Below are 16,405 nucleotides of genomic sequence, written 5' to 3'. Positions count from 1 at the left end.
AGGCACGCGCCCCATGACGTCACTGCACCCTGTCCCCGGTCGTGCTGCTGCTGCCGGTGATTGTAGGCGAGCTGACTGGCAGATGCAGGCAGTAAGCAGCATGTTCTTGTCCCAGACGGCGTCCGCACTCAAGCGTGGCGGGGGCTGCCGCGGCGGCGGCCGCGATGCGGGCCCGGAGCTAGCGGTGTGGCGGCGTAAGGAAGGCGCGGGTGTTGTGTTTGCAGTGTAAATGCGTTACTATTGCGTACTTGCAGCGCAAGTATCGCGCCAAGCGGCACCGCGATTAGGAACGGCGCCGGGTCGCGGCACCGCACTCACTATCAGCGCTCCGCTATTCGCACCCGCTTCACTACCACCAAACCCCGCCACCACCACCACCCCCGCCGAAGCCCATGGCCACTGCGCCGACCCCGCCGCGCAAGTCCTTGGCCCGCCCGGGCTCACAGCACTTCCTCCAGCCGTCGTTCTCCATCGTCTCCGTCTCCGTCCACTCTGCCTCCGCCGCCATCACCACAAAGCCAAACTGCGACAGTGCCGCCCCCGGCGCATACTGCGACCCCTCCCCGGCTCCGCAGCGGCTGCGGTGCGTCATCGTGTACTCTGCCTGCGATTGCAGCAGTAACTGACTTGCGCAGCTCCCTCTTAGCGTCCGACATGATGGCGCATCCTGGCGCAATGGCTCCCCCGCCGATGCCTCCACCTGCCGCGCCTGCTGATACCCCAGCCGCCGTCGCCGTCTCCGTTCAGCAGCCCCCCGCCGTGCTCTCGCCGCTCGCTACGGCACTGGCCGCAAACTCTACCTCTTCCACCGGCAGCACCGCCGCCGCCGTCGCAGGCTCCACCCACGCTAAGCCTACGCTCGTCACGGCGATGCCCGCGCGACCCTCACCCGCGCCACTGCAGATGCCCTCGCACTCCTCCCCGACGCTGCCGACCTACACGGCCATTTCGTCGTCGGCTGAGTCAAGCACGCCTTCGGCGGTGAACACATCCGGCCCGCGGCCACGCGACGCATCTGCAGCATCCACACTCTCGTCTTCATCCGAGAGCGCGTCCACTAACGACGAGGAGGCGGTCGAGGACTACTGTAAGGGCGGATACCATCCCGTCGCCATCGGCGAGACATTCAAGGACGGGCGATACACAGTCGTGCGCAAACTTGGCTGGGGCCACTTTTCCACCGTGTGGCTCGCGCGCGATGCCCTGTCAAACAAGCATGTTGCCCTAAAGGTCGTGCGCTCAGCATCGCATTACACCGAGACTGCACTGGATGAGATCAAACTGCTTGAGAAGATCGTCACCGCGAACCCATCCCACCCTGGCCGAGCGCACGTGGTCTCCCTGCTCGACTCCTTCGAGCATCAAGGCCCCAACGGCACGCACGTGTGTATGGTCTTTGAAGTCCTCGGCGAGAACCTGCTTGGATTAATCCGGCGCTTCCATCACCGCGGCGTGCCTGTCGCGCTCGTCAAGCAGATCACAAAGCAGGTGCTTCTTGGCCTTGACTACCTCCACCGCGAGTGCGGCATCATCCACACCGACCTCAAACCCGAGAACGTGCTCATCGAGATTGGCGATGTTGAAGAGATTGTGCGCATAGTCGAAGAGGAAGAAGCGAACAAGCGGAAGGAGCGTGAGCAGGAACAAGCTCGGCGGCGACGCAGCAAAAAGAGTCCCAACGCGCCTGACCGTGTCGGTCGGCGCTCACGGAGGCAGACCATTATCACGGGCTCGCAGCCTCTTCCCTCCCCGCTCGCGGCGAGCTTCACGGGGAACTCCTACTTTGACAGCCTCATCATGTCCCCCATCACCACGTCCAAGCATCCCAGCAGCTCCTCCGCCACCGGGCTATCGTCCTCCTCCCACAGCGGTCACATCTCACCAAAGGACGACGCCGACGCATCCGACCGTGAAAAGACCACCGACGTCCTCATGGACGGTATCTCGACAATCTCGCTGTCAAAAGACATGTCATCGTCCGCCACCTCTGTATCCTCCCCCACCTTCGGTGACATCATCTCGGTCAAAATCGCCGACCTAGGCAACGCGTGCTGGGTCTCACACCACTTCACCAACGACATCCAAACCCGTCAGTACCGCTCTCCCGAAGTCATTCTTGGTTCGCGGTGGGGCGCGAGCACGGATATCTGGTCTATGGCATGCATGGTCTTTGAGCTCATCACAGGTGATTACCTATTCGACCCCCAAAACGGCACAAAGTATTCCAAAGACGACGACCACATCGCGCAGATTATTGAACTTTTGGGCCGCTTCCCTCGGCACCTCGCGATGGGGGGTAAATGGTCGCCCGAGTTCTTCAACCGTAAGGGCGAGTTGCGCAACATCCATAAACTTCGCGCATGGGCTCTCCCGGACGTGCTGCACGATAAGTATCACCACGACACCATCGACGCGCAACGCATTTCGGACTTTGTGCTCCCTATGCTTGAGCTCAACCCCGAAAAACGTGCAGACGCAGGCGGCATGTCAAACCACGACTGGCTTGCGGATGTGGTTGGCTATACGGACGCAAACATCGACCGCCAAGTCGGCTCCGCTGGCGCAGGCATAGAAGGCTGGGCCTCCGAGGTTCGGCATCACTAATTAAAGCTGTCCTTTTGTTTTGTTTGCACATAATATTATATATTGAATGGGAGGCGGGGATATTTGGCGCATAGTTTAGATTTTTTGTTTGTTTTGTTTTTGTGTCTTTGCTTTGTCCTTTGTTATTTTTCATCTTCCTCACTCTCCCTATGCATCACTGTGCTACCAGGGGCTTCATCATCCAGTTCTTCCTTTTGGATTGTTTCTTCTCTTCTTCTGCTCTTCTTGTCATAAAATTGAATTCTCATTTTTTTACGCAACCTTTTAACGCAATTCAACTCTTTTGTCGCTTATTTTGCTGTCGACATTTGTGTCTTGTTCGTTTGCAAAAGGAAAGAATTTATAACTATATAATATGTGCTTTAAGAACTTATATACATGTGTGTATGTATTGCATTTTTGTTTATATAACATACCGAACGACGATCGTAGAAGAGGAAGGGGGCAGGTGGACAGAGAGAAAATAGCTGAGAGAAAACAACTGTGTTTTAAAGTAGGTAATTGCCGCATCAATGACTATTGAGGAATGAAGCGAATTTTAGATAATACGTGCGACAGGTGGGAAAGAAAGTAGAGGAGCGTGGAATGACTGATTTCATGATATATAGTATGACTGAAGAGTCGTGTTATCTTCGTGATTGGTTGACGTATTCGAAGGTATTCGGTTCGGAGTTGTGAGTAAAATTTGGAACGATCTCAAGATTGTGAAATCGTACAAGTAAAAACAAAACCTCTATTCCAGACAGCTCGGTTGAATAAGTTCTCGTTTGCGAAAGGAAGGGTATGTCAGAGAGCAAACAAGTACGTACGGAAGTGACGATCGTCCGCTCTTGGCATGACATAAACGACGAAGATGGTATCTAAATAGTACATATTTGGCGGTGTCTCTGACAGAATATGGAGCGAGAATAGTATTCTGCTTGCAAGCGCGACGCACGCGTTCCTCGAGCGGAATACGCAAACGAAGCTCCTTGCGCGCGTATCCACTTGCTTAGTGTACAGCGTTAACCTCTGTGGATCATCTCATTGTTGGCTGGATACTTAAAAGTCCAGGTTGCTATAGTACTCGTGTGTATGACGCGCGCGAGGTGACTTTTTGGGCACATAAGCATTGATAGAAATAGCAGTGGCAGTGAGTTATGTCAGCGCGCTCGTGGTGATGGCATGACATGATGAGTCGACTGGCCGCGTTGTGGTGTGCTTGCGTTGGGACTAGCGCGTCTGCGCGTCATTCCAGAATCAAGCATATGGAATAATGTCGGCATTTTCAGGCAACATCAGATGTGAGATAATGAGAGAAGCAGATCTTTGCACGGGGAGAGAAGTCGGCACTGAGGGACTGCGATGGCTTAACACGGCTGGAAAATGCCTGGAAAGGGCGCGAATACGTAGTGCTGGATAACCTGCTTAAAACACCATTGTCGCTGCTGAATCCAACCTTGGCTATGGCGATGACATCGAGGTACTCCTTGTAGCGTCTGTGCAAAATGCGAATATATTTAACGATCAACTTGTTTGGATCTGCGACACGCATTAGTGCTGTACGGACTTTCATGACGGCTCGCGCTCCTCGCATGTGATAACCGCAGCCCCAGTTCAACTCATCTCCATATCAACATGATTTAACTCCCCATTCGCTAAGATATTTTATTACTGGAGATGATACTCTATGGATTTTAAGTAGACTATACACACAACGGAAGGTGCAACCTCTGTCGGCCGTCTTCACTAAGCTACACCTGCTGCTACCGTTCTGCTATCTCGACGTGTACATTGTTCTAAGATTTGATATTATTTGATCTTTAACCTATGCAGCCGCAGCAGCGTCAATAACACTCTGTAAACTATATGTAGACGAGTGACAGCAGATACGGCAGCGCACGAAAGTCACGCCATGATATTCATACTCAGAGGTCTCACTACGGATATAACATACCACATATTTTCAGCAGCAAACTAATTAGGGTATCGCTACTGTGCTTTATTCAGGATATCATGACCTGCTCCGACATTCCACGGTGCAGTCGATGTGCCGATGCGCATATACGCGTACAGAAACCACAGCAATAGTCTAAAATCGCCCGCCATAATGGCATCAGCTGTGGCTCGCGCGGTGGCCATCATGGAGGTGAAGAAGTGCGCGGTTTCTTCTAGTAGAGTCGTAGATGGAGGTTGGATAATAATGCTACCGTTCGGCACTCGTCGACTGACAACGTCCATAATCGAAGGTATCTCAGTCTCCGTAGTGGGAGCACGGGCGGGCTCGTTCTCGATGAGAGTAACAGTCTCAATAGCAGCCATAGACATCCCGAAATCGACATTACCACCCTCAGAAATCCAGCTGCATTCGATAATGCCGTCATCCATAGACTCAATATTCGTCTCGCGCTCGAACGTGACCTCCTTACAGTGTTCAATCGTATCTGTCCGCGTCCGCTTCCTCGCACTTGCCCTGTAGCGTGCAAATCGCTCGCGAGAGGCGCGCAGACTTTGCCGCAAACTGCGATGCTTCATACCTGCAGTGCCCTTCGGCATCATCTCTGGTTGCACCTCCGTCGCGAAGAGGACCGCATGATCAGCTCTCGCCGCGCGCAACACCGGCGGCAATTTCACATTCCGCCCGTTATGAATCACTGTCGTCCCCAGTACCTCCTCGTCATACTTCCACACCGGAACGTGCGACTTGTGGTGGAAAATTCCGTGACCATGTCCGTCCATCGAGAATTTGAGGGTAGATGTGCTCGTGGGTATGGATGTGGTTTTGCGTCCGCGTATCCTAGCGAAGAAGGAGGACTGTTCGCAGCATTTGTCAAGGTGTTCTAAGGGTTCTACGATTGATGGTTCGAAGAGCGACTGGCGGTGACGGGTTAGTTATCTTGCAAGCGGATGTCACAATGGGTTGACCCACCTTGGCTTCAGAACCAGATTCGCGACGAGAACGAAACAGCTTACAAAACTTTGGCATCTTCAGCGAAAGCAGTCCAGGTAGAAACATGTATTTGAGCGAAGTGCGAAGTGCGAAGTGCGAAGTGAGGAAGGTGAAAAGCGCGGAAGACATGATAACCCCACCGGATTCAAACTCGGATTGGCAATCGGGCCGACTTGTCGCTAGCCTACACAAATACAGTTAAACTCCGAACAACAGCAAATTTCAGTAAACGTTGGCATATAAAATTTGCATTAGTAATAGGCAGTGCCAGTAGCGATTGAATATTAACGATAAGTGACCGCAAAAATGATGTTAGATACGGATCACCGTGTTTCGCATGCGAGGGCTGTACGCACTTTCGTCTTCGTGTCGTTATTCTGCGGCACCGACCGCTTTACCGGCTCTTCATCCGATACCAGCAGCCAAGACTATTGAGGCCCAAACACTACCATCCCCGCATCAATCAATATGCGAACGAATGTATTTACAGCAACTACCTAACTCATGCATAGTAGTACGTCTCGTGTTATAACTTCGCGCGGACGCTGTACTCCCGCAGCGCCACACCCTGCGGTCCGCGAATGACACCAAGCTCAAGCAACTTTGCAAACGCAGCTGCAAAGTCCCTGAAAAACAGATCCTTGTCGTCAGCGTACTTCTCGACCCATACTCTGAACTTTGCGTCCTTGATGAGCGACATATCTACACACGGTCAGAATGGTCAATTAGGTGAAGTGGGCTGGTGGCCGTACCTGTTGGCAACATCATGAGGTCGCCCTCATCAGAGTAAAACTGTTCCAGGCCGGTGCTGTTCTTCTTCTTGATCCATTCTGCTCGCAGGAGCAGTTTGAAGCTGGCGTGGTTATTAGTCCTGAACCTGAGAGGAACTGATTGGAGACCTTACTATGTATTGCTGAAACGGGTGGGCATAGGAACCCATGGACCCTCAAACCCACTGTTTGACATGTCAGTATTAAAATCACTTATAGGCGTGTGCAGTACTGACCTTCTGTCTCCGTGACACCTGCCAAGATTGTGTGCGCCGGACAACGCGACGATTTCCTGGTCGTTGAAGCCCATACGGTAGAATATTGACCGAATATGGTCTTCTCCTTGGGTTGCCTGTCATGGTCATGGTCAGTAAGTTCACTTGATGAGTATGCTAGGGCCGAGTACATCAGGAAGACGTCCATTCGGCGGGACGTATTCCTCGCTCTTATCGTCCACCCGGCCCGCCCTCCACGCCACCTTCGGCCCACCCATCGCCTCAACTGCGACAACACCGGCAAAAGTCCACAAATCTGCGTACGAGATCCAGGGAAACTGCTGCTTTATCGGCTCCAGGAACGCGCGCGCGTGATCGAGCCCGTTGTTGGCGCCATCGGCGGCTTCGGCGTGGAAGCGCATGGTGGCGCCATTGGAGCCGCCGGTGCCAGACTTCTTGTCGTAGGTGCCTGAGGCGTGCCATGCAAGACGGACGAGGACGGGGCCGGCGCTGCCATCGTCGTAGCCAGGTTGCGGGAGGACGGCGAGGATGGCCGCCTTGACCGCTCTGATAGCGGGCGATGTCTTTAGCGCACGGGGTCCCAACTGAGAATACAAGGGTATCACTTACTCGTAGTCGCCAGAAACCATGATAAAGTACACGGAGTGGTCTTTGGCGGTTGGGTCGGCTTATAAGACTTGTACGATAGCGGGGTAGATTGCGGGGAAGGAACGTGCCAGGCTCGGAGCAGTTAGGGTTACGATCAGGGTTGCGAAGGGTTGCAACCCGCGAGGCTCCAGAGCGGGGGTGGGGGTTATTCACTTCGCCTTCACCATCTCCAACTCCATTGCCTCCTCCTCCTCCACCGGTCAGTCGCGGGACGATTGCACACTACTCCTCGCATCCACGCATCATGCTTGCACGACAGCAACTCCGTGTGCTCGCCCGGCGCGCTGCAGGTCGCAACCTCTGTCGAAGCGACTACCGATGTATGTCGGCTCACCCCACCTCCCCCACCTCGCCGTGGTCATCTACTCACGCTCCACAGCACTGCAGACGTCCGCTGTGCGCTATGCGGCCTCCAACTTTGCAATGCCAGCGCTGTCCCCGACGATGACGGAAGGCGGTGTTTCTGCCTGGAAGGTGAAAGAGGGTGAGAGCGGCTGTTCGGGTAGGCATGGACGACCGTGTATCTGACTCCCCGTAGGCCAGGAATTCCAAGCGGGCGACATCATCCTCGAGATCGAGACCGATAAAGCTCAGATGGACGTCGAAGCCCAGGACGACGGCGTGCTCGTCAAAATCTACGTATGTATTCTCGCGTGATCCACAAACCCTACGGCAAGATGCTCATGTGTGCTGCAGAAGCAAGATGGCGAAAAGGATATCCCCGTCGGGACGAGTATTGCCGTCATTGCTGAGCCCGGAGACGACCTCGCGACGTTGACGTTGCCCCCGCCGGTCGGTGGCCCCGCCGAAGCCGCTGTTGCCGCATCCTCTCCTGCTCCCCTTCCCACGCCAGCACCGGCTCCCGCCGCTGCTGCCGTCGCCCCTGCGCCTGCTACACCAGCATCTTCTCCCTCGCCCTCCCCGCCAAGCGCGCACGCCGCTCTACCGACTGGTTCGGTGGTCCTGCTACCCTCGGTGCTCGGCCTGCTCGCTGCGAATCACATATCTCCGGCCGACGCGCTGACCAAGATCACGCCGACTGGTCCCAGCGGCCGCATTCTCAAGGGCGATGTGCTCGCCTACCTTGGCCTTGTGCCGGATGTGCATGTGAAAGCGCTCGCGGACTCGATTAAGAAGCGCGAGACGCTTGATCTTTCGAATATCAAGATCAAGGCCAAGCCGGCGCCGGAGGCAAAGAAAGAGGATACTGCTTCTGCTGCACCGGCGGTGCCGAAGAAACCGAAAATTATCGTCAACTTTGACGAGCTATTGACGTTTAATCCTCCGCGGCGTAAGTATTGTGTGTCTGACTCTGGGTGTTTCATTGCGTGTACTAACACTCCGCTTCAGCAATAACGAAGACCGTCATCCGCCCTCCGCAGGAAATCGACACTGTTATCGTCGCTGGCGCGCAGCCACCAACACCGACAGCTCCCGCGGTCGTCGCTGCAGACGCCGCTGCGCAGAAGCCCAAGCTGAGCCGCTATGACGAGATCTTCTATGAGCTTGTGTCCGCGCCTAAGACCAGGTCTCTATAAGTGGATTGGTAGCGCACGGCGAGTCTATAGATTGCATTGCGAAAACATAATAGACGATTTTGAATTGAGCATCTTTGTGTTCGTATATACAATGTGTTATCTCTGTGTCTGCATCCTCTGCGATGATCCTAGAGTGGCTCGGAAGTCAACACCTGCTGACTCACCGGCTCAAGATTAACTTGAATCTCCTCTATCTCTTCCCCAGCAGCCCTCCGCCCCTCCGCGGCGATTCTCTTCTTATTCGCAATAAACGCTGCAAGCCGCTCCCGTATCTCGTCCTTATCTACATGTGTAATCTTTGACCGCTTCGAAGCTGGCGCGCTCGCGCCCGCGCCCGCGGCAGCACCCGGACCCGCCGTGTGCGTGATGGATGATATGGTGCTGGGGGAATTTGATTTTTTCGCCGCGGCGGCGGCGTCGAGTGCTGCGAACTTTTCGCGGATCTTTTCGTCGTGCGCGTCGACCGCGTCTTGTGGGATACCTTCCATGCCAAAGATCTCGATGTCGGTGGTCTCGCGCCTGCGGACGGGATGTTAGCAGTGTACGTAGAACCGATGGTGTAGCTGCGGCGACGTACCCCGGCATGGCGTTAAACACCTCGGTGATGGTCTCTTTATGGACCTGCTGCACATGAATCACCAGACCTAGCATACACATCAGCACTATTACATTATCTTTCGCTCTTGTTCGACGTGAACATACCTCCGGCGGTGTTGAGCCGCTTGTTGCATCGGTCGCACTTGAAATGCTGCGCGCGCTGATGCGAGATAAGCACCTTGAGATCCTCAAAGTCGCGGCCACAGTAGTAGCACCACGGGCGCTCCGCCAGCTTCTGCAGCGTCTGCCGTGCTGATTTCTTACGTGCCATGCTGTGGATGTGTAGATGCGTTGAGGGGGGATGGGAGATGGATCTGTGAGATTGTTGAACTCTATAAATCCATGCACGATTGAACGTGAAAGTTATCAACAAATGAACAAGAACAGATACAATAATCATAACATAAACCGCAGACAAAGACCTAGCATGAGCATATACACACACGACAGAAAACAAGTTACAACACCCGATATTACGCAGCAACGCCGACATCCACTCCCACCGCCATGCGACTCGCGACGTATCTCTGCGCGACAATGCCAATCCCGAGCCCGAGGCCTTCCTCGACCCACTCCGCGAGCCACTCGCGTGGGTCCACCTGCCCCGGGATTGCCTCGTTCGAGTCCAGCCACTCGCACCACTGTAGCGGAAACGACTGCGAGTGCGTCAGGAATGACAGCCCGTGGTGCGGGTCGTCGAGGTAGATTATGAAAGTGAACAGCTTCTCCTCCGCATCACTCGTGTAAGCGCAGGCCTGGATCGACAGGTATATATCCGATTTGCGGATCGGCGACTCCTCGCTGTCCTCGTCCTCGGTGTCTTTGCTCAACGCCTTGATTTGCTCGATGTTGGCTTTGCACAGCTTCTCCCCTGACTCGAGCCCTCCCTGGATCAACCCCATGTCGCGCTTAACGCCCTTCCAATCCGAGTCGCGGCGCCGTGATTCGCGGCCCTTCTGCACGATAATCAGCTCCCCGCCCTCTACCTGCTGCATCACCCTGTCGAACACCGAGTACGCAATCGTGTCGATCGCAGGGTACCCGACGATGTCGTGAAAAATGTGGATCCGCAACTGCTCGTGCCGCAGAATCGGCGGCGCAATAGTCTGCAGCACTGAGCTGAACGTCGACGCCAGCGTCTTGGAGATCCCGAACCGATTCAGCGCGCTGATGTTGCCCTTGACCTTATTCTCCCAGGACGCCGCGTCGACCGACACGCCGCTGTTCGCTGCCGCCGCGGAGGCAGTAGCGGCGGCAGATGCAGCGGCCGCAGATGCTGCCGACGCGGCGCTGGCAGCTGTTTGTTGTATGTCGCGTACCCGCGACTCCGCGCCCTTGACGGCTGCACTCGCGGTATCCCAGATGCTCGTGGCCTTGGCCCCGCCGAACCAACTTGACAGCGACGCGCTCACGCCGGCGACTGGTGAAGCCGGCGACACCGGCACAACAGGCACAGACGCCGGAATGGGCGTCGATGGCTTCGCTTTTGGCGCGTCGACCGGTGAAACTGCCGGCGCAGCATCTTCGATCTTCACTACCACCGGCGGCGACGAGCTCGGCGAGCCTGCTATGCTCGACGCTGGCACCGCAGCGGTCTCCTGAGCAAGCGAGTCCAGAAACCCGAGTAACTCCTTCTCCGACTCCGCGCCGGCGGCGGTTGTTGGGCCCTCTGCGGATTGTGGCAGTGGTGACGTTGCCGTGCCGGCTGCTGCGTTGTCACTTGCGGAAGCTGCGCTCCCGGGTTGGTGCGTCAGCGACTCGAGGAAGTCAAGAACATCCTCGTCGTCGTCATGGGAGGTGGTTGGAGAGGCCATTGCGGGCGTGAAGGCGGTGGTCGTGGAGAAAAAGGAGGGTGAATATAGAGGAGTTGAACATAGGAAGCGGAAGCGCTGGGACTTGTGTCAGTGCCAAAGGCGGCTAGTGGGATGCTCATGCATTACGTAATATATTGTTGGTTGGCACACTACTTGAACGAGATATTATCGATCATACCCGCGAGCAGCACGCACACGTTATCCTCCATCCGACTGTTGACATTCTCCGCAAGATGCTTCTTGGGGTCCTGCTTGCCGACGTACCGCGTCTTGAGCTGCTCCGGCGTGAGCTCCTTCTCCTCCTTGACCCGGTTCGTGTACGCCTCTGCGAGCTTGACCATCTGCTGCACAGCCTCAAGATTCTCCTTGTCATGTGCCTTGAAGTCCTTCAAGTTCAGCCCCTGCGTCCACTCGGTCTTGTGCAGATTGAGCAGCATCTGGCCCTCGAGCGGCGTCTTGCGGTAGTTGATACCAATCGAGTAGTAGTGCCGGTTGAGGCCGTGGATGAGTGCCTGAATCGACGGTTTGTTCAGGTGGCCGAGGTTGGAGGTTGTCTGGCGGGGCTCCTGGCCCATCATCATAATCGTGGTGTTTATCAGCCGAAACGCGTCGATCACGACTTTGCCTTTCACGGATTGAATCGGGTCGACTACGACGGCGACGGACCGCGGAGTCAGCTGCTCGAAGGACTGCTGCGTATTGATATCTACTGAGGATAGCCAGCAGCCGAAACCGGGGTGAGAGTGGTACCAGCCGACTACCATTTGGTCCCTGCCAGAGTCAGCATACGTCAGACACAAACAAAACAGCAAATTCTCACCGGCCAGTCTGTTTAAGCATCGCCATCATCTTTGTTTGAAACACCGGATCAACAGCCTCGACACTCACACCGGTTCTGCAGGGGAGTTAATATATTCCTCAAGACGCCTCAGCACTCAACATACCCGCTCTGCGGCATCGCAAACACATCGATCACGCGCACGGTATAATCATCCACAAACTCGCCAAGCATAAGTCCCATCTACATACTCGTCAGCCAAAATCCATATGCACGCATGACTCAAGTCGCGCGTACCACTTCCATGGGAACACCAGCGCTAGAGATGCAGTCAGTAGATGCTACCACCACGATCCTCCCATATGAGAATCACTTACCGGCCATGCTTCAGCATTTTGAGCAGCGCTAGCGAGGAAATATAAACGCATTCAGAGTTGTCGACCACGGTGGAATCCTAGATAGCAGAGTGGCCACACGACATCAGTGATGCGAACATATACGCCAACAGCACAACTACGCACCCCGAGATTCGGCATACCGCCACCTCCCATGCCGCCGCCGTTGATGAGTCTGCTGAGACGGTCCATTTATCGTACGGTGATATTGAAGAGTGGGAAGTGAGGATGGAGATGGTGGAGTTCAAAGCGCGAACGACGACAGAACTCGCGGGAAGCCGCGCCGCGCGAAAACCCTAAGCCTATTGACATGTTGCCCGTTTCGGCAGGTCTTCGAGATTCTCGACAACCCGCGTCCGCGCCCGTCGCACGTTCACCGCGCACTACACCGGTCCAATTGCACGCGATGGAGCGGCCCGAAGATGTTGGCGACCGCGAGCGCTTTCTGAGCGTTCCCGGGTTTGCGATGACGTCAACCTCCACGATCATCACTAGTCAGACCACGTCAACGACAGCGCCTCGACGACGGCCATGGCATAAGCTGCTTTGGGTACACCAGCCATATCCAGATAACTACGTCGATGCTTCCTTCCTCTCGCAGCTCAAACGCAATCTGCACGTGCAGCAGTACTCCTTCTGGGCGCTCTCGTCCGACTCCACAGTGATCATCCTGCACGCGTCCACGGTTATGCTCTTCGTCTGCGTCTTCGTTGTCATTTACAACCTCGATTGGGACCCCGCGTGGTTTGCTGCCACGGGCTCCACATGCACGCTCGTGGGTTACGCCGTCTGGGACCGCTGCGCGCACTCGTCCTCCGCCGCCAGTAGGGCCGCGACCGCCAAATCCGCTGCGCTCATCGTGTCCACTCTGCTCGGCCTCTCGCCCGTGCTCAAGTCGCTCACGCAGTCGACATCCTCCGACTCTATCTGGGCCATCTCGGTGTGGCTCTTCCTCCTCAACATCTTCTTCCACGATTATTCCGCCGCCCCCGCCCGCACCGCGCCGGTATCCGCCTCCTCCACGCCTACCTACGCCGCCGTGCCTCCAACAACTCTCTCTACAAACCTTGCCATCGCCGCCGCCATCGTCCTTGCCTCTCGCCTCTCCACCACCCTCTCAGTCTTCTCCTTCTTGCTCTTTTCAATCGAGCTCTTCGGTCTCTTCCCCATCTTCTCACGCTGGCTCCGCACATACTCCTTCCTCGCCCACCTCGGGCTCACCGCCGTGTTCATCATCGTCACCGAGTGTGGTATGTTCCGCATCGGCGGCTGGTGGGCCTTCGCTGTCTGGACTGCGGTGCTCGTGTCCGCGGCGTTTATCGCTCCAGGCTGGTTGATTGCGCTGCAGAAGTACAAGAACGAGATCCAAGGACCGTGGGACCCAGCAAAGCCTGTCCTGCGGTCTGGATACGCACTTTAATTTTATCTCGGAGTTTCGTCTTTTTGGTTCTGTTTGGTTTTGTATGCTGGCACTCGTAGTTTATAGTTTATCTAGAATATAGATTGATACTGCGCGTCCATTAACGCCTCCTCCTCGTCTGCAAACGTGTCGTCCTCCTCTGCCCGACTCCTTTTTGCCGCAGTAGTCGGCAGCGCCATCTGTTTCCGGGTGATCTTGCCAGACTCATTTAACCGCTCCAGGGTCTCATAGAACTCCTTCACGCGCAAATGTATCTGCACCTTGTCCAAGCTAAAATTCTTCACCTGCAGACCTTGCTGCGTAGTCGCCCGACTCAATGCAACATAGGCCTGGCCCTTCTCAAACACCCGTCCAAGATCAACCTTAACCCGCTCAAGTGTCTGGCCCTGCGACTTGTGAATCGACAGCGCCCACGCGAGAATGAGCGGCACCTGCGTCCGCTGCGCTTGGATTTCACCGTTCGGCAGCTCGATCTTCCACTGCTCCGGCATGACCAACAAGTCTTTGGACGTGCCGTCCATATTAGTGAATCGCACAAGCGGGTACAACGTGCCTTCTGAAGTACCTCCGCGTCGCTGCGAGGCAATCTGCTTCGCCTGTTGTATATGCTTCTCGAGCACCTCTCCCGACTCGTTGGCCACCGATCCCCGCGCAGTCACCGTCTGCGGAACTATAATGTCATCGTCCTCATCGCTCATATCGGTGAAGTGACCGACCACACTGTTCTGCACATTAAATACACCATACGCGTCCATTGACATAAAGTCCAAAACTTTCCCTAGCGATCCGTTTACAAGAGACTCGTCCATGTTCTTGACTAGCATCACTTGGCAGTTCTTTTTCAGCGTGATTCGCTCCGGCACCATGCAATTGCTAAGCAACCGTGCACGTGTCTCGGGGTCTGCACTGCCGCTGTCTTGCGCAGTGTAGACGTGCTCCTCCCCAGAGAGCATTCGCATGCGCTTTCCGTTCGCGCCTTCGACCTCGTGCCGCGTGGAAAATAGTTCAGTTGCCTCGATGCCATCGTCGAATCGTACTTTGCTCGTCTGCTGCAGGAATTTGCGTTCATCCGCCTTGGTCAGACTGGCCGTGCGCATGCGATTTAGGAAATCCGCAAATTCTATCAGATCGTTAGTAGTCACCACCAAATCTCGGCTCTCTAGTACCCACCATGATCTTTCTGTCTGAACACGTGTGTCAAGCAGATGGTGTGCTTGACAGCAGAGGACCACGCCTCTGCGTCAAACGCAAATTTCGAAGCCCTTCCCCGCTCGGCCACAGGCGGCAGCTGGAAGAAGTCACCGGTGAGTACGACCTGTATGCCACCAAACGGGATGTGCGGTTTGTTTCTCAGCTTTCTTCCGATGCCATCGAGCTTGTCAAATAGTTCGCCATCGACCATTGAAATCTCATCCACAACAAGTACTTTAGTACGCTGCCACCGCATCAACGCCTTCTTGTTCTTGCGCACGCGCTTGATAAGTGTGTCGACGTCTTCCTTGCCGAGCCCGATGCCACCAAAGCTGTGCACAGTAACACCACCGATATTGCACGCTGCGAGACCCGTGGACGCGGTGACCGCAACGGCCTCGGTGCTGACTTTGTACTTTTTACGCAGATTGGCAATTATCTCGCGCAGCAGTACAGACTTGCCGGTACCGGCAGAGCCAGTGAAGAACACGCTCTTATTCTCCTCACACACCATCTTGATCACGGTCTTTTGCTCTTCGCTAAGTTGCATCGGTACAATTGTCTTGACTTTCTTAGCGGGCGCTGCTTCTTCTTTGAATGTCGCCGAGCGCTTGGGCATGCTGCCGGTTGTAGTTGCCTTCTTGTTACGGTCCACTTTGACGATGTCCTGCATCGGACTTGACTGCGACGCCCACGGCAGCATTCGTTTCTTAGTGACATCGAGTGAGCTTGCCTGTATATCTCCCGTGGACGCGCGAACCGCCGCCAGCGTCTTCATTGTGGCAGTCCTATTGATAGCCGGCGAGCTGGACCAGTCTATCGGCTGTGACGTAGCCGGTGGAAGAGGGGACAGGGTTTCTAGTGGCGATGGCGTCAAGAAGAGATTTGCGAGTTCAGGGCTGATAGCCCTTGGCGGCGGCTGCAACTTCAACGGAGTCAATGGCGGTCTTGTCGGGAGCACCGGTTGTGGCTGCTTTCGTTTCGGAGAGATGATGTCGTCGCTGAGCACGAGTTCATCATAATCAGCGATATCATCTTCATCAATAAAGCCAATGTCAATAGGGACTGCAGCCGAGGACCCTGGTCTCGGCGATGCAGCCATCTTGGGAGGTTGTGGTTGTCCGCGAGACCTCGCTTTGCTGCTCTTGAAAAGAACCGGTACGAGTAGACGATTTTCAAAGGCGCTCAGAACCAAGATGCGTCTGCAATAAGCAAAAATCAGCAGTAGTGCGCCCTTAACAGTCGCCTGCGCTGGCCACTTCTGCGGTAGCGACAGAAACAGAGGCAGTCGCCGCGGATGGGCGTGAGGACGTGGGACGTGCGAGTGAGCGTACGAGCCAATGCGAGATATGCAGCCACTCCAAAACGGTTGTCATATGATTCCCAATTCCTGAAATCTAAATCGAGTACAGGAGCACCAGTAATAAAGGCGGGGACGCGTGGAAGAAGGAATGTTTTGGGGGGGACGCGTGCAGACGCGCGATG

The 16,405-nt window shown here is 55.3% G+C and overlaps 9 protein-coding genes across 9 annotated transcripts; 3 read left to right on the top strand and 6 right to left on the bottom strand.

Moving 5' to 3' along the window:
• The first annotated feature begins 261 nt into the window (after positions 1–261).
• V1518DRAFT_84090 (kinase-like domain-containing protein) lies at positions 262–2,736 on the top strand. Its single transcript, XM_066906689.1, has 2 exons — positions 262–583; positions 636–2,736. The coding sequence occupies exons 1-2, from the start codon at positions 393–395 to the stop codon at positions 2,602–2,604; spliced, it is 2,160 nt and encodes a 719-aa protein (XP_066757813.1). The 5' UTR covers positions 262–392; the 3' UTR covers positions 2,605–2,736.
• Positions 2,737–4,253: 1,517 nt separating this feature from the next.
• Positions 4,254–5,856, bottom strand: V1518DRAFT_420946 (uncharacterized protein). The gene is made up of 2 exons (XM_066905109.1): positions 5,513–5,856; positions 4,254–5,457 (listed from the first exon to the last, which is right to left on the bottom strand). Exons 1-2 carry the CDS (start codon positions 5,660–5,662, stop codon positions 4,576–4,578), a joined length of 1,032 nt encoding a protein of 343 aa, XP_066757812.1. The 5' UTR covers positions 5,663–5,856; the 3' UTR covers positions 4,254–4,575.
• Positions 5,857–5,995: 139 nt separating this feature from the next.
• Positions 5,996–7,283, bottom strand: V1518DRAFT_420943 (heme peroxidase). The gene is made up of 6 exons (XM_066905108.1): positions 7,149–7,283; positions 6,710–7,085; positions 6,540–6,655; positions 6,438–6,488; positions 6,286–6,386; positions 5,996–6,235 (listed from the first exon to the last, which is right to left on the bottom strand). The coding sequence occupies exons 1-6, from the start codon at positions 7,166–7,168 to the stop codon at positions 6,060–6,062; spliced, it is 840 nt and encodes a 279-aa protein (XP_066757811.1). The 5' UTR covers positions 7,169–7,283; the 3' UTR covers positions 5,996–6,059.
• A 76-nt stretch (positions 7,284–7,359) lies between these two features.
• On the top strand, positions 7,360–8,795 carry V1518DRAFT_420940 (uncharacterized protein). The gene is made up of 5 exons (XM_066905107.1): positions 7,360–7,507; positions 7,567–7,671; positions 7,726–7,826; positions 7,884–8,478; positions 8,538–8,795. The coding sequence occupies exons 1-5, from the start codon at positions 7,432–7,434 to the stop codon at positions 8,723–8,725; spliced, it is 1,065 nt and encodes a 354-aa protein (XP_066757810.1). The 5' UTR covers positions 7,360–7,431; the 3' UTR covers positions 8,726–8,795.
• V1518DRAFT_420936 (uncharacterized protein) lies at positions 8,736–9,624 on the bottom strand. The gene is made up of 3 exons (XM_066905106.1): positions 9,428–9,624; positions 9,303–9,369; positions 8,736–9,244 (listed from the first exon to the last, which is right to left on the bottom strand). Exons 1-3 carry the CDS (start codon positions 9,591–9,593, stop codon positions 8,854–8,856), a joined length of 624 nt encoding a protein of 207 aa, XP_066757809.1. The 5' UTR covers positions 9,594–9,624; the 3' UTR covers positions 8,736–8,853.
• On the bottom strand, positions 9,625–11,178 carry V1518DRAFT_420934 (maintenance of telomere capping protein 1). The gene has a single exon (XM_066905105.1). The coding sequence runs from the start codon at positions 11,134–11,136 to the stop codon at positions 9,796–9,798; it is 1,341 nt and encodes a 446-aa protein (XP_066757808.1). The 5' UTR covers positions 11,137–11,178; the 3' UTR covers positions 9,625–9,795.
• Positions 11,179–11,228: 50 nt separating this feature from the next.
• V1518DRAFT_420932 (JAB1/Mov34/MPN/PAD-1 ubiquitin protease-domain-containing protein) lies at positions 11,229–12,562 on the bottom strand. Its single transcript, XM_066905104.1, has 6 exons — positions 12,436–12,562; positions 12,292–12,368; positions 12,212–12,233; positions 12,081–12,157; positions 11,957–12,031; positions 11,229–11,907 (listed from the first exon to the last, which is right to left on the bottom strand). The coding sequence occupies exons 1-6, from the start codon at positions 12,499–12,501 to the stop codon at positions 11,286–11,288; spliced, it is 939 nt and encodes a 312-aa protein (XP_066757807.1). The 5' UTR covers positions 12,502–12,562; the 3' UTR covers positions 11,229–11,285.
• On the top strand, positions 12,563–13,854 carry V1518DRAFT_420931 (phosphatidylinositol N-acetylglucosaminyltransferase-domain-containing protein). Its single transcript, XM_066905103.1, has one exon. The coding sequence runs from the start codon at positions 12,620–12,622 to the stop codon at positions 13,727–13,729; it is 1,110 nt and encodes a 369-aa protein (XP_066757806.1). The 5' UTR covers positions 12,563–12,619; the 3' UTR covers positions 13,730–13,854.
• Positions 13,775–16,374, bottom strand: V1518DRAFT_420930 (PIF1-like helicase-domain-containing protein). Its single transcript, XM_066905102.1, has 2 exons — positions 14,900–16,374; positions 13,775–14,849 (listed from the first exon to the last, which is right to left on the bottom strand). The coding sequence occupies exons 1-2, from the start codon at positions 16,020–16,022 to the stop codon at positions 13,801–13,803; spliced, it is 2,172 nt and encodes a 723-aa protein (XP_066757805.1). The 5' UTR covers positions 16,023–16,374; the 3' UTR covers positions 13,775–13,800.
• Positions 16,375–16,405: the final 31 nt, after the last annotated feature.

Source organism: Limtongia smithiae (genome assembly GCF_038497785.1).
Source record: "Limtongia smithiae strain NRRL Y-17922 unplaced genomic scaffold V1518scaffold_11, whole genome shotgun sequence".
Lineage (NCBI taxonomy): Eukaryota > Fungi > Ascomycota > Lipomycetes > Lipomycetales > Lipomycetaceae > Limtongia > Limtongia smithiae.
Note: the sequence above shows the minus strand (reverse complement) of the source record. Positions and strands in the feature narration are given on the sequence as shown.